Source organism: Arachis stenosperma, chromosome 4, assembly GCF_014773155.1.
Source record: "Arachis stenosperma cultivar V10309 chromosome 4, arast.V10309.gnm1.PFL2, whole genome shotgun sequence".
Classification (NCBI taxonomy): domain Eukaryota; kingdom Viridiplantae; phylum Streptophyta; class Magnoliopsida; order Fabales; family Fabaceae; genus Arachis; species Arachis stenosperma.
The window spans coordinates 145,537,675-145,564,466 of record NC_080380.1 but is presented as its reverse complement, the minus strand read 5'-3'; the positions used below and the strand labels follow the sequence as shown (position 1 = coordinate 145,564,466).

General features: G+C 31.5%; 3 protein-coding genes and 1 pseudogene across 4 annotated transcripts; 3 read left to right on the top strand and 1 right to left on the bottom strand.

Moving 5' to 3' along the window:
- Window positions 1–6,374: 6,374 nt before the first annotated feature.
- LOC130976114 (UDP-glycosyltransferase 83A1-like) lies at window positions 6,375–8,628 on the top strand. The gene is made up of 2 exons (XM_057900883.1): window positions 6,375–6,999; window positions 7,431–8,628. The coding sequence occupies exons 1-2, from the start codon at window positions 6,510–6,512 to the stop codon at window positions 8,297–8,299; spliced, it is 1,359 nt and encodes a 452-aa protein (XP_057756866.1). The 5' UTR covers window positions 6,375–6,509; the 3' UTR covers window positions 8,300–8,628.
- Window positions 8,629–13,333: 4,705 nt separating this feature from the next.
- Window positions 13,334–15,107, top strand: LOC130973376 (UDP-glycosyltransferase 83A1-like). The gene is made up of 2 exons (XM_057897859.1): window positions 13,334–13,848; window positions 13,994–15,107. The coding sequence occupies exons 1-2, from the start codon at window positions 13,353–13,355 to the stop codon at window positions 14,872–14,874; spliced, it is 1,377 nt and encodes a 458-aa protein (XP_057753842.1). The 5' UTR covers window positions 13,334–13,352; the 3' UTR covers window positions 14,875–15,107.
- A 117-nt stretch (window positions 15,108–15,224) lies between these two features.
- Window positions 15,225–17,055, bottom strand: LOC130973377 (F-box protein CPR1-like). Of its 2 annotated transcripts, XM_057897862.1 has the most exons (3): window positions 16,890–17,054; window positions 15,841–16,286; window positions 15,226–15,585 (listed from the first exon to the last, which is right to left on the bottom strand). In XM_057897862.1, the coding sequence occupies exons 1-3, from the start codon at window positions 16,994–16,996 to the stop codon at window positions 15,533–15,535; spliced, it is 606 nt and encodes a 201-aa protein (XP_057753845.1). In that variant the 5' UTR covers window positions 16,997–17,054; the 3' UTR covers window positions 15,226–15,532. The 2 variants fall into 2 exon arrangements, with proteins under 2 accessions (XP_057753844.1, XP_057753845.1); XM_057897861.1 differs by having other exon boundaries at window positions 15,225–15,585; window positions 15,841–17,055.
- Window positions 17,056–18,372: 1,317 nt separating this feature from the next.
- Window positions 18,373–21,358, top strand: LOC130975842 (UDP-glycosyltransferase 83A1-like; annotated as a pseudogene).
- The last annotated feature ends 5,434 nt before the right edge of the window (window positions 21,359–26,792 follow it).

Genomic DNA, 26,792 nt, shown 5'->3' with positions numbered 1-26,792 from the left:
GTGGCTAGAGGTGATGAAGAATGATTACAGTGGTTGGCAAAGGAGGGGAGTCGATCACTAGTGGTGGGCAAATGGTAGTAGTGGTTAAAATTAGGTTTAATTATTCTGTCAATTTTTATAGTTTTATTAAATTTTTATAATTTTTTTTTTCGATTGAATTTCTATACTATATTAAATTTTGTAATTAAGTTCCTATCATGACAAAAATAATTAGAATTAATGGAATATTCTCTTAAACAAAACGAATATGTCTAACACTTTGATTGAATATTCTGTATAGTTAAACAAAATATTCTATTAATTTCAATATTTTTGTTACGATAGAAATTTAATTATAAAATCTGATATAGTACAAGGACTCAATTAAAAATAATATATATATATATATATATATATATATATATATATGAGTCTAATTAAAAATTTAATAAAATTATAGAGATTGATAGAATAATTAAGTCTTAAAATAATTATGGTATATATGTATAAAAAAAAAAGTAAAATTGAAAAGGGTAAAAATGTGATTTTAAAAATCGTAAATATATAAGTTTATTTATTTGTTAGTTAAAAACGTAAAATTGACTAATACTTAATAGGGTGTTGACTCCGTAATTGCGTTGATGCATGCATGCAGCTTGGGTTTATTGTAGGGTTCCAGATCCAGAGTAAAAATGGTCCACATAATTAGCCTTGACTACTGAGCTGACTCTAGTGTTGACCAAAAGAACAAAGAGAAAAAATTGAACTTGTTTCCATGAGGACCATGACACGAAAAATCTCGTGGCGGAATGAATTGAACTTTAATTTACTGTAGAATTGGATGCTAAAAGAAAGAGGAAGCAAAAGTAATATGAAATTATAAACTATTACTACTTTATTAGCACTTAAACCAAAACGCACTTCACGTTTGCACTTTATTTTTTGCTATATTCGCATAGTTCTACTTTCACAAACTCTCTCTCCGTGTCCTTTAATATTATTTTATATTATCATAGCATTTTATTTATTTCTTTTTGAAAAATATTATTGTAATATTATCTTTTAATTAGGTTGACACTTATTTTAATATCTATCAAAAATTTAATTTTAATGTTCTATCTAAAACATTTTATCATATAAAAATTTACGCTATAGTCGTAAATCAACGGTAATAAAACATTACAATACTTAAAAAAGACATACATATAAAATTATAGAAAAATAATATTATAATTAGGAGTTCGTAAAAAAATTAAACATAGTTAATCACACGCGAACACGTTAAAATAATAAACATCGTATACATAAGCGGATATACAAATTCAAGTAAATATACATAATAGTTATTAGTCTCGCGACCCGCGAAAAAATGTCGGCTAAGATTATACATCATTAGAGAGAATACAATATATAAACTTATCTCTCCAAATAAAAGCCTCTAAGAAGAATTTAAGTTATACAATATATTTTTAAAAGGAGAGAGAATTTCTAGTACCAAAATAAATCTCAAAAGAATTCTCTTCGCTTCATCGTATGAAATTTCACACTCTCAGCGAGTTGTGTTGTGTCCTGTATCTGAAAAATAGAATAACAACAAGTCAACAACGGATGAAAACCCGAAGGTTTTCAATAGAGTAACGGTCTCAAATAAAAATTACACAAGAAAATATGAACCATCTAAGCCATCATGATCTCCAACTTCAGAGGAATTCAATCCTCTAAGTCTTAACTAATTCATACAGAATTAAATTTGCTTAGATAAAAATACTTTAATTCATTACTAGTCTCGTCCACTCCCAACATTAATCTTCATTGTTTTCGGTCTCTATACTTCTAATAATGGAATGCAAACACTAACAAACAATCATACCAAACAATTACCAATAAGAATATTTAGAACAAGTAATACAATTAGCAGTTAAACATGATTAACAAATAGGCAAACTAAAATATTTATGCATACCCAAGTAATGGTAAACAAATGCACATAATGCATGCATGTCCTATTGGCCGTAAACTCACATATCGGTAAATTGCCAGCAGACTCGACACATCTAGTAGTTAACCCAGACATTATCACTCTGTCGTGCATCCCTACAAAGAACATAACATATATATATGATTAACAAGAAGGGAATCCTCAACTTTCCACCATTTCACTGAAGGCAGTGATATCTGCGATATAGTGTCTGCTACACTTCACAATCAGAGAGAGATTGTGGTGCAACAATAGGGAATCTTCAACCTAACTCATTCACACCATAATAAAAAACTAAATTGAAGGGAATCATCAACCTCCTATGCAATCTCCCAATGTAATAAGAGAGAGAGAAGCCTCAACATCAACTTCTCTATCCGTGAGCAGACAAAGCCACCGTATTCACCGTAGGAAGGACGAACCACCATTCGCACAACATCAATAACGCAAGCGGGGCGAAAAATATGTCCTTGCCAATTAATAATCACATCTCATAATCACACAAGAGGGACAAAACCCATGTCCTTGCCAATTCGGTCATCATATCACATTTACAACCATAATCCCAATTTCAACCAATTTTAGAAGATATAACTCATCATAACCCCATTCATTTATTAAAGTAATCAACCTCATCAATTCGTGAGCGGGACGAAGCCACCAACCTCACCGTGGGCGAGACGAACAACTATCCTTATAATATTTATATCCCGCTTAAGAATTTTTCATCCGCTAATTATCCAATTCAATCTATTATACTCACCCCCAATATATTCAAAGCTTTTAAAATAATTCTCAGACTCTATACAAAAGTTACAGGAAATTACGAGTTTGTCGAAAAGGTTTAACAATCTAAAATCAGCATTTTTAAAAAATTAGCACAATCGTGCGTACGCACGAAACCTGCCTCGGTCTTTTGAGGGTGAGTACGCAGGCCTCGTGTGTATGCACAAAAATGAAATAATGCATAAAAAAATCAACAATTAATCATCCTAAATCCAACATACATCACATACTATCTACAAGGATTTCAACCTCACCAGATACACCTCAATACATCAATACATATCAAGCGATATAACTCAATCACTCACTGTCTTCGCCCCAAAATTCATTCAACATTTAAATCATCATTCAATTTTAGACATCCATGCTGAATCATTAACATCAACAACATCAATTCAACAATATCTTAAGGTCAACTAGTTTAGATTTTCACATAACATTATATAGTGAAACCGAAACTTGTACCTTAGTTGACGGCAGTTCCAACCTCTTGAACCTTTATCTCTGGCCAAACCAAGCCTCGATCAATTCCTCACAAATCCAAGCTTCAACCAATTCTATTCAATCTAATTTCATTCAAATTTCACATTATTCATACTAGGATTTTCACATAAATAAAAAAAAATAAGGAGAAAGAATTTCTTTACCTTATTTCATATGAACATGGATCAAAACTTTGCTAGAATGTGACCTTGAGCTTTCCTTAAAGCATCTAAATCACAAATTCAACACCCACACTACCTAAAACGCAAAATCAATAAAGAATGAAGAAATAGGGTAGAATTATCACAATTACTCACCGCAAAAGTAGTATAAAAACGTAGAGAAAAATGAGAGGAACATATAGTCGCAAACAAGTCGTCTATTGGAACTCCAGTTTGTGAGAAAAGTGAATTAAAAGAAGAAGGTGAATAGTATTTAGGGTTTCTCTTCTTCTCTTTTCTCGAGCTCTCTATCTCTCTTTTGTCAAATGTGAGTGAAATTGGAAATGGAGTCACTTTTAAGACAAGTTAATTAAGCGAGAGATATTTTTAACCTTTCGCCTATTGGTCTGACTTAGAGCTAAAATTTTAAAGATATACATTCCGATTTTGTATTCTAAATATGTTTTTGGCCATTTTTACATTTTTATTTTTTTTATACGTAGTATCGGACATACCTAAGCGTGTATAGTTAATTATAATGTCGGTATGTATTTTTTTATAATTAATTATATTTTTGCGCTTCAAATAATTTTTTAAATTTAAATTTTATCTGTAAATTTTTAAATTATAAAATTTAAATTTTTAGTTTAAATCGAACGATGTTAAACCTTTTTAACTCAATTTTAATTATATAATTAACTAATAAATATCTCAAATTTTATACTGTTAATATAAAATAGTTTTATAAATACATCTAATTACGTAATGTTATATTAATAAAACGAATTATGTTTTTTTATTAATGATATGAATGATTACCTATAAACAAATTTGATGACGATGGAGTAAATTTTTTTTAGTGGAAAAAAAATTGGATGGTATCCAGTGTGGAAGATCTCACCCTTCATTACATTCTCTCTTTTATTTATTTCTAGTTTCACTTGTAGAATTAAAGGTGGGAGATTACACTTTATTCTCTTCGATGATAAAAAAAATAGAGAAGATCCATTTTCATCCGATGATGCAATTATCTAAAACATTTTATATTGCATCTAAAATAAACTCATCTTTAAACTGTAGTGTAATTTCCAATTTATTATGTCGACTCTTTTTTAACCTTTTTTTTTTCCCGCAACACTCACTTTTTATTTGGTATTTCTTAGATATTAGTAACCCAAAAATGTTTAATTTAAATTGCACCAAAAAAATTCCTTTTGAAATTGAGGGGCCAGAACGTGTTGACGGGGGTCACTAAATTTTCAGGTCTCGGAGTCCGGTAGTGGACCAACAGCCTCTGACAATGCAGTAATATAAAAATCAATATATCGTATTATTTAATTTTGGTGCACTATATATATTGTATTTCATAAAAAAGCCATAATTGTAATATTTTTGTTATGAAAATATAATAAGTATAATATTAAAATCACATTAAAATTATATATATAATTTAAATATAAATCAAATAAATATAATGAATTTATTAGTTAATAATCCTAAATGTATTAACATTTGTTATGTAACTAATTTAGATTAGTTTAGTAGTTAGTTTACTAATTCACTTAAATAAATATTAGAAGTTTGAATAATGTCTTATACGTATAGTAATTTATCGGCCAACAACAAATTCTTAAATAAAATTTCGATTTGCAGTAAATTATTAATCATTAACTTGTTGGATTGAAAAATGTCGTGTGTAATAAAAAAACATTAGTTATGTTTCTCTTTTAGTACTTTGTAGTATACTCATCACCGCTAGTCTGCTAGTAAAATTATTTTTTTGGCGGTCATTTATTTTACTTTTAGCAACAATTAAAATAGCTATTAATATATTTACTAATAATTAGATATTAATCGTTTTATATTTTCTTACTAAAAAATTTTAGTGATAATTATACATTTTTTAATTTTGTTAATGGCTGCAAAAAGTATATAATTGTCATTATAACATATAATAATAATAACAGCAAATATATAATTATTACAAAAACATAAATTAAATAAAACATATAATGACTTCTATCTTATTACTACTAAAAGTAATTTTTGTTGTAGTGATAAAATAAATACTTGTAGACTTTTGTGGGAGAATTCTTTCTTTGAATTCACATTTATTTATTTTTTTATTATTATTCTATAAATATATAATGTTTTATTCTTAAGAAGTTAAATATAAATAAATAAATAAAAATAATTCAAAACAAAATTAGCTAGAGAGGATATGTATTATATATTAATGTTAGAGAAAAAGATAAATAGATTCTTAACTTTTTGATTCGCAAATATTTAAGTATTCGAGAATCTGAAAATATATTATTTAAGTCTCCAATCTTTTTAAAACTTAGACATATTGATCCTTTGTGTTTATTTAGGTTTGTCAAACTCAACAGAAAAATTAAACGTGATTTCCGTTGTGCTGATCTGGTTGATACGAATGCACACGTGAGAGAGTTTTTAAAATCGGACAAATTTGACTCAAAGATCGATATATTTAGATTTTAAAGATGTTAAAAACTTAAATGTATTTTTAAATTATCAAAAATTTAAATATCTGTAAACAAAAAAATTAAGAATCAATTTGTCCTTTTCTCTTAATATTAACTAACCAGAAAGAGCGAATGTAAAAAAGGAAATAATTAAATGATTACGCTTAATTAGATAACTGGTTAGAGATGAGATTGCTTTTTTTTTTTTTTTTTGTTAGGAGTATGCTAAATATAATATTTAAAATTCATATATGCAAAACTAACTTTTATTACTTTTTTTTTGGTGACTCGTTTTTTTTTTCTTTTTTGGTGACACTTTTATTACTTTTATTACTTTAAAAAGAAAGAAAATTTTCCCGTTCATCAAACTCACTACACACGGTTGATCTAATGTAGAAAGATGAATAATAGACAAGAATATATACATACAATAGTATAAAGTCACATGCCTCTAAAATGAAATCATTCCTCTCAATAAATAATTCCCTATATATAGCTTATAAGAGTGTTCAGTAACTTACGTATTATTAGTTATTCATTCATATCAATCCAATCTTCCTTTTTCATAAAAAAAATATAAGAGAAAAAGGAAGAGGAAAATTCCAAGTTCCAAATTCCGAGAATCTTTTGAGAAACATGGGGATCCCACACTTTCTTGCAATACCATACCCAATACTTGGACACATGAATCCCCTTCTTCAATTCTGCCATGTTCTAGCCAAAAACCATGGTTGCAAAATCACCTTCTTAAGCTCTGATCAACACTTTGAGAAGCTGAAGAAAGCAGCAAGTAGTTCAGGCATGGAGTCAGAGATGATGAGGTTGGTGTCCCTGCCAGATGGTGTGGACCCTAATGATGATAGAAGTGACCAAGGCAAGGTTATACTCACCACAAGAACTACCATGATTGACATGCTTCCAAAGCTCATAGAAGATGTGAATGGCATGGATTGTGATAACAAGATCACTTGTGTTATTGTGACTAAGAACATGGGTTGGGCCTTGCAAGTTGCTCTCAATTTGGGTATCAAAGGTGCTCTCTTCTGGCCTGCTTCTGCAACTTCTTTGGCCTCTTTTGATTCTATGCAAACCCTCATTCATCAGGGAATCATAGATTCTCAAAATGGTAAGATATCTTATAACTTGAGTTGATCCAGTAGTCAAGCGTGGCAACAAAAAAAACTTCTAATTACTAATATGTTTGCTTGTTATTTGTTAGTCCCTTTCATAGTTTCATATAATTAGAAAGCATTCATAAGAAGTCACAAGCTATCTTTTTTTCTCAAAGTGTGTTTGATGGGTCTGTAATTATGGAATCACTTATTTAAAATTTTAATTAAGTTCATAATAAATAAAGTTATATATATTTTATAACGACACTTAGATTTCTACATAAAACTTTAATATGTGTATATATGTCACATGCAATTGTGATAAGTGTATGTAGGGTCTAATAGAGAATATATCTTAATTAACAAATGGCAAGCACTAATTAGTATTAATTAACTACTTGCTATAATCTTACTTATATTGGTTTAATTGAAAATTTATTATCAGGCCTACCAACCAAAGAACATAAGGAGATTCATCTTTCTTCAAATCTACCAAAGATGGACCCATCAGCCATGCCATGGTACTGTTTAGACAACACTTTCTTCTTCCTTCACATGAAGCAAGAGATTCAAACTCTGAATCAAGCACAATGGTGGCTTTGTAACACAAGTTCTCATCTTGAACCCGGAGCACTTTCTATTTCACCAAAGGTCCTACCAATTGGTCCATTGATGGCAGATCAAACCACAAGTTCATCATCATCATCATCATTGATCTTAAAAGAAGATGAAACATGTCTAGAATGGTTGGATCAACAACAACCTCGATCCGTTGTGTATGTTTCATTTGGTAGCATGGTATCTATTAAGCCGAACCAATTCAAAGAACTAGCTCTTGGACTTGATCTTCTTAACAAGCCTTTTCTTTGGGTTGTAAGAAATGGAATTAATGGTTGCAAAAACAATAATGGAAATTATGGGTTATACCCAGATGAATTTCATGGAAGTAAAGGTAAGATTGTTAATTGGGCACCCCAGAAAAAAGTTCTAAACCACCCTGCCATAGCTTGTTTTGTTAGTCATTGTGGTTGGAATTCGACCATTGAAGGTGTTTATAGTGGTGTTCCTTTCTTGTGTTGGCCTTTTGTGAGTGACCAATTGATGAACAAGATTTACATTTGTGATGTGTGGAAGGTTGGGATTGGATTTGAGAAGGGATTGGTTTTGAGGGAAGAGATAAAGAAGAAGGTGGAGATGTTACTTGGAGATGAAGGAATCAATGAGAGGTGTTTGAGACTCAAGGAGATTGTGATCAAGAACAAGCAAGAAGGTCAGAAGAATCTCAATGAGTTTATCAATTGGGCCAAGGAGTGAGTATAGTTATGTATTAGTATAAATAAAATTTGAGATGAAAAAAATTGGGAATTTTTAAAGTTGTGTATTGCTATATTAATGAAAAAAATAAATGGTAGTGAAATTGTAATTGGTGTGATTTTATATATTAAATTTATGTTATATATGGTGAAAACTCAAGTGCATTAACTTCAGGTAAAGTTGATAGCTAAGAGTTGTTAGATAAAAATTTAGTCAAATCAGTCAAATTATCTAACAATTCTCGGTTATCAACTTTACGTAAAGTCGACTTCACCTGAGTTTTCACCGTTATATATGTACTCTATAAAATGAGAATTTATATTTATTAATGATTTGTGTTGCATGTATAGTTTTATCAGAGTTGTTATTATTATTTGTGATTTTTTTTTCTTTCAATCAATGGAGGACTTCACAGGGGGGGTAATCTACTATTGCAAAAGATTTTATTGATACTCGTTTTTTAAAGGTTAATCTATCTAAAATATAAATTTTTAAAAATTTATTTATCACTTTACTCTTATTATTTTCTGAAGTGTATATACAGTACCAAGCGCGTAGAAGAAAAATCATTGGTGCATGCATGATGGACGAGAGTTGAGATATTATTTGCGCCAAGTTGTGGTCCAAGTTAGAGCCAAGAAAATAATTTTGATATTCCACTTTTCTTTTTAATTTGAGATTTATATTTTATGCTAATTATTTTATACTAATTACAATAGTTATACCTTACAATGATGGAGGCCACTCCAATAAAGATACTTAAAACGCCTTTTATTTAAAATATTTTTTTATTAATCAAAATTTAATACATATAATCAATTAAATTATATTATTTTTGTCAAAATTAGATCAGACAAATTAATTTGGTCGAAAAATCCGTAAACCAAATCTTAAACCGATCTAAATTAATATTTTTTTATAGAAAATAATTACAATAACTTTATTATAGAAAATGACTAAAATATTCTTATTATATATATTTTTTAATTTTGAAAACCCTAAATTCTAACCCTATACTGACACAGAAAAAAGAAAAAAAATTAAAATTTAGGATTCTCAATATATATATATATATATATATATATATATATAATAAGAATATTTTAGTCATTTTTTATAATAAAGATATTGTAATTATTTTTTATAAAAAAATATTAATTTAAACCGTTTTAAGGTGTAATTTATTGATTTTTTGGCCAAATCAATTTATCTGATCTAATTTTAATAAAAATAACATAGTTTAATGAATTATATGTATTGAATTTTAATTATTTAAAAATATCTTTAAAAAAAGATATTTTAAGTGTTTTTATCTAAGTGATTCCCTACGATAATTACGTCATCTTATATTTTCGTATCAATATGTTTATATGTTAAATTTGTCATGACCGGTAATTTCTTAATTTAAAGATAGGAATATATAATTAAACGGAAAAAACTAAAATTTGTCTTTTATAATATTTTTTCATACCATATCAAAAATTTTTAACTCATTTCAAAAGCTAACTCAAAAAATAACCCTTGTTTCACGCACTCTTGCCTATAAAGATGATCGGATTTTCAGTTTTAGATAATATGAGATTTTATAGCTGGAAAATCCAAAGATTATTATTTTTCGACACTTCACAACTTGATATTGGGGTCTTGAGTTACGTTCCTGCCATTATCAACAAAGTGATGAAGACCTTTGAGGCTGGCAATCAAAAAAGGATTTCGTTAACCATAATCTTATATTATTTGTTGCCATGCTCTTTGCTGGTTTGGAACTTATTCAATTCTTATTTGATCGATTCATTTCACATGAATAAAAGTAATAAGAACAAGACAATCTTTCTTGTGTTTTATTTGGTATAGTCTTTCTTAAGGGTATTTAATTTATTATATGGTCAAAATAATTTTAGCTATCATCAACTAGTTCCACTTCTTGTCTTTCCACCAAAGTTCTCTTTTTAGAATATAATAGTGATAGTGATAGTGATTATGTGTAAGATATGTATAATAATAATAATAATAATAATAATAATAATAATATATCGTTAAATTGAACTAACTTGGATTGTGGTCAACTCACTTGTTCGCTTGAGTAAGTGTTGGGTGTTCAAATTCTGTCTTGTGCATGCAGCAATTTATTCGCCAGCTACAGCGACAGCGACAGCGACAGATCTTTAAATGAAGTTCTGATCCGCAACGGATTAGTTGGGCAACAAAAAAAAATGTTAAATTGTCATTGTTGCTTCTTCTTCTCCTATATATATACTAATTTTAATTTATGTCGGGGCGGCTAGTGTTTAATTTTCTACAGTTGTCGCTATGCAATATGGTCATTGTCTTTTATTTGGTGTGAATAATGGAAGTGGCGGTGATGCATCAATGGACAAATAACAAAGAATATGAGATCAGAGTGTTAATTTCTATATCATAGTCTAACTTTGTTTTGGTCTTGGTCTTTTTCTTTCTTTTTAGTCGTTGAAGGGCAATTCAAATTTAATCGAAGATGTTAATTATTTGCATCCACACATCTTTTTTGGTAACAAATTGATTTAATAATCTCATATGAGTTGTTAAGACAGGAGTCGGTTGAATTTCTGGGGGTAAAAAAAGTAGAGATAGATAGCTTTTAATTTTTCTTTCACAAATGAAGGTTGCCTGAAAAGTTGTTGCAAAGTTGATGGGAAATAAAGGCGTTAGGGTAACACATTTGTGGTTCTATTATTGCCTCCAATGATGATAACTTTTCCTTTATTTTGGAGGAGCAGCTTTGAGAGAAAAGAAGTATTAGAACTGAAATTGATTGTACTAAAACCTTGTATGTTTTGACCTAGAAACATGATTATATTGCAACAACAAACCATCTCTCTTGAACTAGCAGAACTTTCTCATGAGACAATGCAAGATTATGGATCAAGATGAGTGAGTCCATAAAATGATAAAATAAAATATTATTCATTTTTAAATTAAGATAATAAAACTCACATATGATAAGAGTTCTAAATTACTGATTAATATTTTGCTTTATCACTTTAGTAATTTTTTATTTTATCTAAATTCTAAAATTACATACATTTTCTCTATTTGTCAAGTACAACCTACAAATTAACACCCCAAAGATGAAATTAATATATGCATGAGTGCATGACATCAAGAGAAAAACATATCTCTACTACTTTTCTTTCTTTTTTTCTTTTTGGTCATTATATTATTTTTTTTTATAGTATTCTTTGATTCGACAGACTAAGAATTAATTCTTCATGGATTGCTAGTAAATAAGTTACTAGATGTACAAAATAGACTCACACTGCTATACTAGCTATAATCTCGTTTGATTTGGGCTTTGGTTTTAGCCTCCAAACCCAACATAAGCCCATTTGTACGAAAATTTATTATTTTTGTTGTGGTTTCAACTTTTTACGAATGAATTACTAAACAAAAACAGGGCAACTTGTCCAAAGACAACCAAAAAAAAAAAAACAGGGCAATAGTATACCCAATATAATTTTTCATACGTGACCAAAAATACTTATTGTTGTAGTTCTTGTCTCGCATAAACCATTAAATATTATGAAATAATGGATGAAATATATACTTACTTTGAGCTAATCTACAAATGTTATTAGATGGCCGTCCACGTGAATTAAGTAAGCTACATAGTACATACATGGCAAATTGGCAATAAGTCGTTAACTTACATTCACTCCACAAAAAAATTGATCGAAATGGTTGAGTACAAGAAACAATCCCAAGCAAATAAAAAATTGAGTCATGACAGCAAAATGAACCCTATAGGAGTTTTTCCGAATGGCCAAGAACGAAGTATTGGTAATAAACATAGGGAAAGTATAGGTAGACAATGAGAATACTAAATAAGATGAATAATGAATATATTGGATGTTCAATTTATTAGGTGTGCGGATGGTTATCCTAGTGGAGTATTTTTTTTACTTTATTAGGTCAATTCTAAAGTTTATTATTCACATTGTTCACAAAAGTTATTATCTAGTGATAAACATATACTCGAAGCGGCATTAGATTATTTTTAAATTTTAAATTTTAAATTTTCCTTGGTAACATACATTTAAATTGTAACTCTAACTTTTTTAGAAAATGAGTGTTAAAAATAATTTTATAATAAAAAGTTAATTAATATTAATTAATTAAAAGCTTTTTATACTTATTTTATTGATAATTATGCCACAAACGATAAGTACTTTAAATTTTAATATACTTAAATTCAAGTTCTTAGTTTCCAATTAAGAATTGTTGAGAAGCCGGGTAAGCCAAGTGTTATAGTACAAGTGAAAAAGGACAGAGCAAAGGTAAAACCCAATAGATGAAACAAATGAAAAGAACCACAAAAATAATATAATAACGATAACGAGATTTGAATACATCGCCATTTATGTTTAGTTTTGTCTCGTATTATTAATCTAACTTTTTTATTTATTAAAATTATTACATATAAAATTCGTAAAAATAATAAATACTTCACGTTCTAATAAATATATAAATACGAGGATACTAAAAAAATGTTTTATTTTTTTAAGGAAAAAAAAGGGTGTTTCACTTAATCAGTTAATCCTATATATCGTTATTTGACTATTTTTAAAGCCTTGAAAAACAAATTAAACACCAATAATTGATATGAATTTTTATATAATTTTTTGTATACATAAAATGTAGTAGGTATGTATATATGCTATCTAAGGGAGTTTTATAATATATACGAAAAATTTTTGGGAGTTTCTAATTTTTAGTATTTTTTATTATTATTTAGTCAATATAAATATTAAATTATTTTTAATAAATAAATTTTATTAATTTGTGTGTAAATTATAAAAAATATGAATGCAAATTGTATTAATTTATATGTGTAAAATTTTGATAAATATTAGTGTAAATTATATGTTTCTTGTATATATATCTATAAATATGAATGTAAATTATTACTGACAAAAAATGATAATATTTGTCGATCATATAGCATTTACATATATATAAGTGAAGAAACCCTATAGCCTTGCTCAAGGTAAGTGGGAAAAAAAATACAAGCAACAAAATGAATGAAAAAGCACATGTTTTAGCTATACCATATCCAGCACAAGGTCATGTGATTCCTCTAATGGAACTTTCACATGAACTTGTCAAACATGGAATCAAGGTCACATTTGTGAACACTGATTTTGTTCACAACCAAATCATGAAATCTTTAGGAGAAAAAAGTGCAATTGTGGGCAATAATAATGAGATTGAACTAGTCTCAATCTCAGATGGGTTAGAGGATGTTGATAATAGAAAAGATCTGGGAAAATTGACTCAATCAATTTTTGAGGTAATGCCTAAGAAGTTGGAAATGCTCATAGAAGATATCAACAAGAAATGTGAGAGCAACAAAATAACTTGTTTGGTGGCAGATGAAACCTTTGGATGGGCACTTGAAGTTGCAAAGAAGATGGGAATAAAAGCAGTTGCATTTTGGCCTGCATCAGCTTCAATATTGGCCTTGCAATTCAACATCCAAAAGCTTCTAGATGATGGACTCATTGACAATGATGGTGAGAATTTTCATATATGGCAAGCATATATTTTCTTCTCTATCACATGTTATTTCATAAAATAATAAGGATAGAAAATAATTTTAAGGAAATTAAAATGTATATATTTGTTATATGATTTATCAATTTATGTTACATATTTCAGGACAACCTATAAAAGATGAGACAATTAAGTTGTCACCAATGATGCCTCCTATGAGGACCAAAGAATTTGTTTGGGCATATTTGGGTGACAAGACCACAGAAAAAATGGTTTTTCACTATATGAAAGGGAACAATAAAAGTGTGAAATTTGCAGATAAAATCATTTGCAACACAACTTATGAGCATGAGTCTACAACACTTGATTTTGTCCCACAAATCATTCCAATAGGTCCACTTCTAGCAACAAATTATGTTGGATCCATAGCTGGGAATTTTTGGCAAGAAGACTCAACTTGTTTGAATTGGCTTGATCAACAAGAAACCAATTCAGTCATTTATGTTGCTTTTGGAAGTTTCACTGTCTTTGATCACATTCAATTACAAGAACTTGCATTTGGACTTGAACTATCTAATAGACCTTTTCTATTGGTTATAAGGCCAGATATCAACAATGGAGAAAACCAATCTTTTCTTGAAGAATTTGAAGAAAGAGTGCGAAATCGGGGAAAAGTGATTCAATGGGCACCTCAACAAAAAGTTCTTAGCCATCCTTCGATTGCTTGTTTCATAAGTCATTGTGGATGGAACTCTACAATGGAAGGTACAACAAAAGGAGTTTCATTTCTATGTTGGCCTTACTTTGCTGACCAATTTTTTAATCAAACATTAATATGTGATGTTTGGAAAGTTGGATTGAGACTTGATCCAGTTGGTGGAATCATTACTAGAGAAGAAATAATATGTAAGATCAAGAAACTGCTTCAAGGTGAAGAATTTAAAGTAAGGGCTATGGAATTAAGAAACATGGCCATCAATAATATTAAAGAAGGTGGTAGATCAAGCAAAAACTTGAATGATTTTGTTGACTGGATAAAAGCATAAACAGATATGTGCTATACTGCTCTATATATATATATATATATATGCTTAAGTAAATAAGTGTTCTTATGACATAATTTGTGTGATTAAGTTTGTTTGTTGTGAACTCAAGAAAGCATATAGTGTATTTTACTCATTATATTCTTTCTCCTCCTTCTGATACACACTCTAATACTTAGTAATTATAATGAAAACTTGGGAACATGAATTGGTGGTTTTCTTATTTGTATTTGATTTGAATTTGGTGGAAGGATATATAGATATATATGAAAACTCACATGCAGTTGTTTTTATGTGAAGTTGATATTTAAGAATAGTTAGATGACTATCTAGTCAAATACATCAAATTATATAATGGTTCTTAACTATCAACCTCATATGGTTCTTAACTATCAATTTTCTGGGTTTACCATCACTTGCTAGTGAACTTCTAAAAACAACCATGCTAAAGGTAAGATTAAAAGAAAAAGTATATTATGTAACCAGCAAAATAAAACATCTAAAGTTCTGCATAACCAACTAAGAAATATTATTAGTAGATTTGATTCAAAAGATATACTGGATTTAAAGAGACTAAACTTCATCTGCACTTTTCAAATGTTTTTCTCCACGTGTCAATCTGTTCACTTGTATTCTTTCCTTGTTTGAATCCTTCGTAATGCTAACCTTTAGCAACATCAAGTAGTTCGAAAAATTCGTGGAGAAATTGATGGCCTGCAAATGAGTCAAAGCTTTAGACATGAAAAAGATCTAAACTTTGGAAACCTCACCACAAGACCGGTCTATAGGAAGCAAGACAGTGATTAATGATTCCATAAGCATTGATAAATTCAAATTTCATCATCCATATACAAAAGTCACGTTTGATTGCAACTAGATGCATAATGCATATCACACATTACTTTCTCAGTAATCACAATGCAATGAAAACTAAGGGTTGGTGCAAAGCATAGGAGAATAGTTACATACCCTGTTCCTCCTCCTTCTCATCCTTATCCTTAATGTCACTAGGGAGTGGCAAGAGACTCTCTGTATACACAGCATTGGCTTCAAAAACGGCAGCCGGAAAACATGGATATTTAAAATATTGGAGCCTCTCTTCTCTGAGATTATATATGTAGAACTCCAATTTATCACAAGTATCACCTTTTCCAATAAGATTCATATCACTGGATAAGCACAGAGGCCGAAAGCCAAAGCAAGGAATCTGATAGAGAATCCAAGATGAGTGCACTTTATATTCTTTCATCACCCATATGTCAGTGATAATGCTATCAAGATTGCCATAATAGAAGGCTAGGCAGCCTCCTAGTAGGGCGAGACCTGGAGAGCGGCATGCACTGATTAACATTTGTTCCGGTGCAGATATCATTGAAAAAGTCCTTTCCTTGAGATCAAAGATAAGAATAGCATCCCTGTAATCTTGAAGATAGGAAGGCACCCAATGAATAGCGCCGTTAAAGAACAACCCACGAGGATTCCAATTATAAAAACCCAAGGGTTTGGGGGGTGCAGCATCAAAATAAATAAATGAATTGGTTTTCAAGGACAAGCAATTAAAGTGAGCTTGGCCATGCTTATCATGGCAAGCTACAACAAGTAAGTAATCATCCTGTGATGCATCATAACCAAATCCATAAACAAGGAACTCGCGGGGAATCCAGTAGCCCTTGTTCTTACAACGAGAAGCAATACGAGAGTAGGATATTCCTTTGCTGGATCCCGTCAGTGGGTTCCATAGCACAAGAAAATTACCCTGTCCACGTAAGAGAACAAAGCCTCTGCACGATCCCAGGACCTCAAAATAAGGCGGTGATTTCATCTTGAAAGGGGGAGACACCCTTTTCACTTGTAATGCATCATTGTTGACACTAAATAGTGCGTCTAAGTCAACGAAGCATGACACACAGCCTTTTGCTATGAAGATGAATGTGTTGGTGACTGCGGGAGAGTACTGAAAATGGAATTCCACAAATTGTGGATCGGAAATTAAAGAGTACCACAGCTTCGAAACGCACCTGAGGCGAGCAAGATGTTTGGCAGGCACTTTCAGGAAGATTCTGTGAATCAGGTCAGGAGGGAGGATGTCGTCAATGCTCTTGTACTTCTTCTCCTCCTCCTCCATGTTCGATGCCTGTTTGGCTTTCTTCTTCCTGGTTAAAACAGTGCTAATGAGCTAATAATGTGTACAATGGGCTAAATCTTTGGTCCATAAATAAAATGAACATCATTCATACTATCCAGAATAACCATCCGGATACTAGGGATAATCACCAAGGATTGAATCCTTGACCTTTCGGATCTAGAACTCTAATACTATGTCATGAACCCATTCATAGCGTAAACTGACAGGACAATATAATATTAATGGTCATATCTCTAATACTTCTTAAATCTCTATTGTACACATTGTACGCTTAGACCATTTTAGTTCCTTATACTTTCTCTAAAACTTATTCTATATGGCTTGGCATGTTTTTTAGAGTATTTTTTTATGTATCTCTTTTAATTTATTAAATCTAATCAATTTTAATAAACTAATTAATTAATTTGATTAGTTATTTAAGTATTATATAATTTAAAATTATGTATATTAATTAATTAATTTAATTTTTATTATATAAATATTTATCTATTATGTTATAATGAATTAGAAAAAAAATCATTAATTTCATATAATGAGTCAAAATTAAATCATATAAATTTAATGATTAAATTAAAACAAGATAATTGATTACTTATTTAATTTTTAAAAAAGTCTAAGAAACTCATTATAACCTAAACTAACTCAAGTTAATCTTTTATATTTTTAATTTTAAAATTTAAAAAATTAAAATAGTAAAAAGTTGTTTTTTTTATAATAAACTCCCTATTTTTTAATTAATTTGACCCTAATTGACTATCCTTCTAATAGTTGGTTTTTTAACAGAATTGTTAATTAAATCATGTGAGGTTCCTATAAGCCTACGCATCTTTGCAACTTTTCCGTGTGAGTCTGAGAGTCGCTTTTACTATTTTAGGTTTGGTAAAAATTTAATACAGTCAACTTCACCTAAAATTAGGTTAAAGTAGTTAAATAATTTGAATAATTTGACTAAATTTTTATCTAATAACTCTCAATTATTAATTTTATGTGAAGTTAATTATTTCTGAGTTTCCACTTTTAAATTTAGGTTATATACTTATTCTTTCATAACACCTAATTCAGATAAACACTTTTATCTGAATATCAATATCAATATTTTTTTAACTTACGATTTTATCAAAGTTTATTTTAATCGATTATATATATTAAATTTTAATTAATAAAAAATATATTTAAAAAAAATATTTTAAACATTTTTATTTAAACTCCGTTTAATAATAAGTTGGAAAAAAAAGTGATATATCAATAATTGTGGCCATATAAGAGCTACTAATAAGAAGCAATGATAATGCTATTGACTTGTAAGTTGTAACCTTTTTTCCCGTGGAATTTAAAATTTGAAGAGAGGCAAGAAAATGTGTGAAGCACATATTTTGGTTATACCATTTCCAGCACAAGGCCATGTAATTCCTCTCATTAAACTTTCACATCAACTTGTGAAGCATGGAATCAAAGTCACATTTGTGAACATTGACTTTGTTCACAATCAAATCATGAAATCTTCTCTAGGAGAAGGAGTAGCAGATCATAATAATTATAAAGATGCAATGATTGAACTAGTTTCAATCCCAGATGGGTTAGAGGATGGTGACAATAGAAGTCTTCTGCTTGGAAAGTTGACAGAATCAACATGTAAGGTCATGCCTAAGAAGTTGGAAATGCTCATAGAAGATATCAACAAATCTAATAATAATAATAATGGAAACAAAATCAGTTGTTTGGTGATTGATGAAAACTTTGGATGGGGAATTGAAGTTGCAAAGAAGATGGGAATAAGAGCAGTCGCATTTTGGCCTGCATCAGCTTCATTATTGGCCTTGCATTTCAACATCCAAAAGCTTCTTGATGATGGACTCATTGTTGCCACCGATGGTGAGAATTCACACACTTTTTTTTTAACATTTTTCATGTGTTAAGGTAGCATTTGGTGGAGAAACAGATCAGAGATGGAAAGATTGAGACTGAGAGACAGAAACTAAAATAAATCTCAGTATTCTATTTGGTGTAAAATGAAAGACAGAAATTAAAACAAGAATGAAACTCTAATTTAATTTGCGCAAAGGGTAAAATTGAAATTAATTAATTAAAATAAGAGTATTTTAGGTATAAAATATTATTAAAGTTTCAGTCTCCATTTTTAAAAATTTTAGTCCCTTGTATCTCTACTTTTTAGAAGTACTGAAATACTGAAATTTTAGAGATAGAAATAAAAATTTTAGTACCAATCTCTAAACCAATAAACATGATACTGAGTTTCAATCTCTCAGTCTCTGTTTCAATACCTCAAAATAAACACTATCTAAATTAATTATTATTTCTTACATGATATAGGGAATAAATTTGTATTTAATTAGACTTTGTTTCTCATGCTATAATTTTTTACCTGTTATGAATAATAAGGTGATGGGTAAGAAATTTGTCAAACCCAATTGTTATTGATGATTAGAAAATTTTATCATGCATGCATGTAGAGTTAATCTTTTGAGAGTATATATAATTATATATAGAGTACATACTCAAGCTTTTATGGAGTAGATCATCATAAAAATCCTCCCATAATCCTAAACTTCTCTCTAAATAATAAATAAAGAAAAAGTTTTAGGATAAGTAACATTTAGTATTTTTTGTCCTTGTTTAATTAGTATAAATATTAAATTATTGCTAATAAATAAATTTTATTAATTTATATGTACAGATTTAAAAAAATGTGAATATAAACTGTATTTATTTATGTATGTAAATTCTGATAAATATATGTGTTAATTATATATTTTTTATATACAAAACTTCTATAAATATAAATGTAATAAATTATTATTGGCTAAAAATAATAATATTTGGCTATGTAATGAATTTAAAAGATAAATATATAATCAATGGCTCAAAATCTAAAACAAGGAAATCCTTTCCTTTTTAATTTAACAATTAGAAGGATATATATTTAGAGCCATGTAACTCTATTTCTTTAACTTCTTTTAAAAATCAAGTATATTATCTTAAAAGAAGAAAAGGGATATTCAAGATGATGAATAAAGAGAAAAAATTGTTTTCTTTTATTACATTTTAGGAACACCTGCAAAAGATGAGGCAATTCAATTGGGAACAATGATGCTTATTAAGACAAGAGAGTTTCCATGGGCATGCTTGGGTGACAAAAACACACAACATACGGTTTTCAATCTTACAAAAAGGAATAATATATCTGTGAAGCTTGCAGATTGGATTATTTGCAACACTAACTATGATTATGAGCCAGCAACACTTGACTTTGCTCCACAAATAATACCAATAGCCAATAGGTCCAATTCTAGCAACTAATGACCATGTTGGTAGCTTTTGGCCAGAAGACTATCTTGTTTGAATTGGCTTGATCAACAAGAAACCAATTCAGTTATCTATGTTGCTTTTGGAAGTGTCACTATCTTTGATCATTCTCAATTGCAAGAACTTGCACTTAGACTTGAACTATATATCCAATAGGCCTTTTCTATTGGTTATAAGGGCAGATATCAACAATGGGAAAAACCAATCTTTTCTTAAAGAATTTGAAGAAAGAGTTTTCCCTTTTGGAAATGTGGTTTTGAGTCATCCTTCAATTGCTTGCTTCATAAGTCATTGTGGTTGGAACTCTACTATGGAAGGTGTAGTAAATGGTGTTCCATTTTTATGCTGGCCTTATTTTGCTGACCAATTCTTTAACAATCCTACTACGTTACCAACAACATTTATGTCAATTTCTGCCAACTCTTGTTTATAACTGTATTTAATGGAAGTATCTTTAACTCTTTGTAGATGTGTTTAATAAAAATGCCTTTTTATGATTGTGTCTAATAAAAGTGTCTTTATAAATATATTTTTTGGATGTGTCTTTTTATACATGTGTTTAAAATATAATAATTAATTATTATTGACAATAAGTTGGTAGATAATATATTGGTACCTATACTTTTCCTATTAATCAAACATTAATTTGTGATGTTTGGAAGGTTGGATTGAGACTTGTCCCAATGGATGGAATTATAATAACTAGAGAAGAAATAGCATGCAAGATACAAAAACTGTTTCATGAGGGAGAATCTAAAGTAATGTGTCACGGCCTTGGACACACTCCAACGCTACCGTGTCGGTACTCGAACTTACTCAACCTCTTAAGCTAAGACCAAGTCAGCCTAACCCTCAATACTTAGCAAGAAAGCTAAGAACACAAGAGAACACAAGAGAAAGGAAGCTTGGTGGAAAGAACACTTTTATTGCTCAAGTGTGGTTACAAATGATTCACACACCCTCACACTAATTCTTATTTCCTATTTATAGCCATCCACCTCCTCAATGGATGGTTAGGAACTAATCAATGACCTAGATTAATCATCTAGAACCTTCTTTATAAATATCTATCCTACCACTACTTTCTAAATACTTCTAGATTGTTCCATACAACTCTTCATACTTTTATATCAATCCACACTCTTCTAGAATATTCTATGATCTTCTAGAGTCTTCTAGAACCTTCTAGGATATTCCAGGACCTTCTAGAACATTCTAGAATGTTCCAGAACCATCTAGAGTATTCTCAAATACTCCAGAAAATTATACACACTGTTAAATCTAACCTTCTAAAAATTTACCGTGACATTCTCCCCCACCTAATGCGCAGACGTCCTCGTCGCGTTCTGTTCATGATAGCGCTCTAGGTGTTCTTGAAATTGCCACAGATCTTCACGAGCTTCCCAACTAGCTTCAGTTATCGGAAGTCCTTTCCACTTGATCAAGTATTGGATACTTGGTGGTACCCCTCTTCGTCTCACAACGCGATTAGCTAAGATCTCTTCGATTTCTTTATCGAAGGATCTAGTCACCACAGGCGGAACACGACTCGAATCACCTCTACTCGGTTCATCTTGGTCTTCGTGATATGGTTTAAGCATACTCACATGGAAGACCGGGTGGATCTTCATAGAGGGAGGGAGTTGTACTTTGTAAGCAACTTCCCCAACACGTCCAATGATCTCAAATGGCCCTTCGTATTTACGGATTAAGCCTTTATGAACCTTGCGAAAGGCTTTGAATTGTTGTGGAAGAAGTTTGATCATTACCTTGTCTCCCACTTGATAGCTTGCATGCCTCCTCTTCTTATCTGCCCATTTCTTCATCCTCTTTGCAGCTTTGTCGAGGTAAGAACGAGTGACATCTGCTTGTTCTTCCCACGACTTAATCATATGATAAGCTCCAGGGCTCTTCCCTGAGTAAGGGGAAGAAAGAGAGTGAGGTGTAAGCGGTTGTTGTCCAGTCACAATCTCGAACGGACTCTTCCCTGTAGACTCACTCCTTTGCAAATTATATGAGAACTGAGCAATGTCGAGGAGTTTTGTCCACTCTTTCTTATTAGCGCTTACAAAATGCCTCAAGTAACACTCGAGTAAGGCATTCACTCTCTCAGTCTGCCCATCGGTTTGAGGATGGAACCTTGTTGAAAAATGAAGCTTCGACCCAAGGAGTTTGAACAGCTCTGTCCATAGTTGTCCTGTGAAGCGTGGATCTCGATCACTAATGATGCTCTTAGGCAATCCCCAATATTTCCCCACATTCTTGAAGAATAGTTGTGCTGCCTCCTCTGCAGTGCAGTCAGTAGGGGCGGGTATAAAGGTAGCATACTTCGAAAATCGATCTACTACCACGAGAATAGATCCAAACCCCTCAGACTTCGGTAAGGCAGAAATGAAATCTAGAGAGACACTTTCCCACGGTCGCTCTGATGGAGGCAGAGGTTCCAACAACCCGCTTGGTGTCTTGTTTTCAATCTTATCTTGTTGGCACACAGGACAAGTCTTCACATAGCTCTCCACTTCATCTCTCATTTGAGGCCAATAATAAGAAGATTCAATGAGTGCTAAGGTCTTTCGCTGACCTTGGTGACCAGCCCACTTGGTATCGTGGCATTCTCTTACCAACTTCCTTCTCAGATTTTTCCATTTAGGAACATATAATCTTCTCCTTTTTGTGCAGAGAAGGTCGTTTTCTAACCAAAATCTTTTGGTCTTACCTTCTCTAGCCAACTCCACCAACTTCTTGGCTAATAGATCGTGTTGCAACCCTTCCTTGATGGTGTGCACAATATCTCCTTCAACCATAGAAATGACTGCCAATTCATCCTTGCGACTCAGCGCATCTGCTACCACATTAGTCTTGCCTGACTTGTATTCAATCTTGTGATCCACCTTCCTCCTAGGTGGTAGTTGTTTTGGCAACTCAGGAGACATCACATCCTTATTTTCTTCAAGGACTTCCTTGATTTTAGGGAGAACAACTTCTCCTTTGGACGTTGACTCCTCTTGTAGCAAAGACATCATCTTCCCCTTCTTGAAATCTTTCTTGAGTTGCATGGTCGAGAGCATTGGGATTCCTCCAACTTTTGAGATTGTAGGGACCATACATGGAGACCCTTTCTCCATGACGCATTCTATGTTGTAGTATGGCATAGGTATTATATCTGCCTTCTTTTGCAAATCGAGTCCGATGACTATTTTAAAATTGTCCATGGGTGCTACTGAGAAATCTACAAGGCCCTTCCAAGAACCAAGAGTCATCTCAACCCCTTTTGCTACTCCCTTAAGGGGTTCACCCTTGATGTTCACGGGTTTGAACCAACCATTCTTTTCGGTGATCTTCAACCCAAGCCTCTTTGCTTCATCAGGCATGATGAAGTTGTGTGTAGCACCAGTGTCGATCATAGCCATGACAGGTTTTTCATTGATAAAGGCTTTGACACACATCAAGCATTTTTTTTCTGCAGTGCTTGCCTCTTTGCCCTTCACAGTATTTATGTGTTGGATGGATCCAACACACTCAGTTAGTTGAGTTTGGGCCTCTCGTTCCTCGGCGATAGATGCCAGAGTCCCTAACTTGGGACAGTCCTTCATTTGGTGTGGTCCCTTGCACACGAAGCATCCTCCTTTGGGTACGAAAGCCTTCTTCTTTTCCTCGTACTCTTTCTTTGAAGAGTATTTTCCTTCCTTCTTGGTTGAGAAACTCTTCCCCTTGTCTCCCCCACTTTTAGTAGAACTAGGCTTGGAAGAAAACTTGGGTTTAGAGTCTCCCCTATGATACTCAGTGAGTGATTTGGCCACCATGATGGCCTCATCGACATCCTTAACATTCCTTCTTTGTAGTTCTTGCTTTGCCCAAGGTTGGAGTCCATCAATGAAGAAGAACAATGCATCCTCTGATGCTAAGTTGGGGATTTGAAGTGTGAGAGTAGTGAACTCCTTTACATAGTCGCTAATCGTACTCTTGTGCTTCAACTCCCTCAACTTCTTCCTTGCTTCATAAACCACATTCTCAGGGAAGAATTGTCTTTTCAACTCCCTTTTGAAATCTTTCCATGTGGTTATGTTGCAAGTACTCTTCTCCATATCTACGCTCTTTCTCCTCCACCACAAAGTAGCATTATCAGAAAGATAGAGAGTTGCAGTGCGTACCTTTATTGCTTCTTCGACCACCCATTGGCCTTCAAAGTACCTTTCCATTTGCCATAGGAAGTCCTCCACCTCTCGAGCATCCCTCACGCCCTTGAACTCCTTTGGCTTTGGGAGATCAATCTTTGTCATTTCCCTTATAATGGTTGGTCGAGATTTTGCCTCCTCGAACCAAACTCGAACTTCCTCAAATAGCTTCAAGGAATTCTCAAGCTTCTCTTCGATTTGGAGCATGCTTTCTTTGAAAGCATCTCTAGGCTCACTTGAAGAATGGATCTTCTTGCCTCCCCATTGAGAAGGAATAGCATCCTTTCCCCTTTGAGACTCAACATGCTCCATGGTGATATTAGAAGTCATTCCCACAAACCACTTGTGCTCCCTCTCGAACCTTGCTCGGATACCAAGTTGTCACGGCCTTGGACACACTCCAACGCTATCGTGCCGGCACTCGGACTTACTCAACCTCTTGAGCTAAGACCAAGTCAGCCTAACCCTCAATACTTAGCAAGAAAGCTAAGAACACAAGAGAACACAAGAGAAAGGAAGCTTGGTGGAAAGAACACTTTTATTGCTCAAGTGTGGTTACAAATGATTCACACACCCTCACACTAACTCTTATTTTCTATTTATAGCCATCCACCTCCTCAATGGATGGTTAGGATTAAATCTAATCAATGGTCTAGATTAATCATATAGAACCTTCTTTATAAATATCTATCCTACCACTACTTTCTAAATACTTCTAGATTGTTCCATACAACTCTTCGTACTTTTATATCAATCCACACTCTTCTAGAATATTCTATGATCTTCTAGAGTCTTCTAGAACTTTCTAGGATATTCCAGGACCTTCTAGAACATTCTAGAATATTCCAGAACCATCTAGAGTATTCTCAAATACTCCAAAAAATTATACAAACACTGTTAAATCTAACTTTCTAAAAATTTACCGTGACAAATGGCTATGGAGAGAAAAAATTCAACCATAAATAGAAACTTTAACAGATTTGTTGAATGGATAAAAGCATATAACTATTAATTAGTTTTGTGTTATATATATGCTCAAGTAAAATAAGCATATATATTAGTGGTGCTCCAATTCAACTTAGAAAGTGTGTCTTTAATTTGTGATATAATTTGTGACTTAAGAGTATATGTGACTTTAGTTGTACTTAAAGTTGTTTGTGAACTAGTTGACTATCCTAGCTAATACTTTTGTAACTTATTGTCTCAACTTTTAAACCCATGAAATGGATGCATAACTAGAACTATGACTACAATTTTTGTTTATGTATTAAAATGACACTAATATTAGTGCAGTTTTAAAGAAGAAAAACACCTGAGTAAAGTAAATTGACGGATAAGTTTATGATGAGAAATTATTTATATCCTAATGATTATAGAAATTTAAATGATGAAAAGATTTTATTTTTTTTATTTTTTTTGGTCAATTTTTTTTTTTTGTCATGTGGATTGGATAATCCCCAATTCTAGGTACCTTGGACAATCTACAATTCTAAATACAACACGCACTCCTCACATACTTACCATTTTTTCTTTCTCAATTGTCGTTGATAGGAGTTGGCCGAGATCTTTAAAATGGGGAGGGACGGAATGCCTGTGAATCCATAAGATACACATATTCTCCTTTTTTTTTATAGTTCTACTCCTATATAACTATTTTCTAATCATAGTTAGGATTTGAATCCATATACCGTTTTTTTTTTTGTCATATAAAGATATTTTTGGTCATGTTCTTGTTTTTTAAAAGATCATCTTATCAAAAAATTAAGGTGAGCTACTCAAATTTTTGAAAGATACAGATTGGATCGTTTCATTTGTTAGCAAGACAACTTTTGACTATGAGACTACTGCATTTGCTGGGCTCCTCCTCATCAAAGCACACCAATAGGTCCACTTCTAGCAACCCATCTTCTAACTTTGGGTCACAATACTTTAAGTTGCCTAAACTTTCTATCAAAGAAAAACTTGGATTAACAATTGGTCCAATTATTAGTTCACTTGTTCACTTAAATAAATATCGAGTATATATTTATTTTGATCCTCAAAGAATTTCGGATCAAACACTTTAATTCCTAATTAAAATTAATTATTCGATTGGTCCTTAACAATTAATTTCGTCAATCGCTTAGGTCCTTAATTCCGTCAACTCTAACAGAAGAAAAAATGGTCCCTGACAACTCTAACAGAGGACAAAATGATCCCTGACAACTCTAACAAGGGACAACATGATCCATGATCCCTTTATTCGTAAACGATACTGTTCTTCCCCAATTTTTATC

Bases quoted from the DNA above. Each gene is read 5' to 3' on its own strand.
- LOC130973377 (XM_057897861.1), bottom strand. From the start codon at position 16,996: ATGGAGGAGGAGGAGAAGAAGTACAAGAGCATTGACGACATCCTCCCT. The intron at 15,586-15,840 runs GTATGTAACTAT...ACTCATTTGCAG, and splicing joins TGAGAAGGAGGAGGAACAGG to GCCATCAATTTCTCCACGAA.
- LOC130976114 (XM_057900883.1), top strand. From the start codon at position 6,510: ATGGGGATCCCACACTTTCTTGCAATACCATACCCAATACTTGGACAC. The intron at 7,000-7,430 runs GTAAGATATCTT...ATTTATTATCAG, and splicing joins AATCATAGATTCTCAAAATG to GCCTACCAACCAAAGAACAT.
- LOC130973376 (XM_057897859.1), top strand. From the start codon at position 13,353: ATGAATGAAAAAGCACATGTTTTAGCTATACCATATCCAGCACAAGGT. The intron at 13,849-13,993 runs GTGAGAATTTTC...TACATATTTCAG, and splicing joins TGGACTCATTGACAATGATG to GACAACCTATAAAAGATGAG.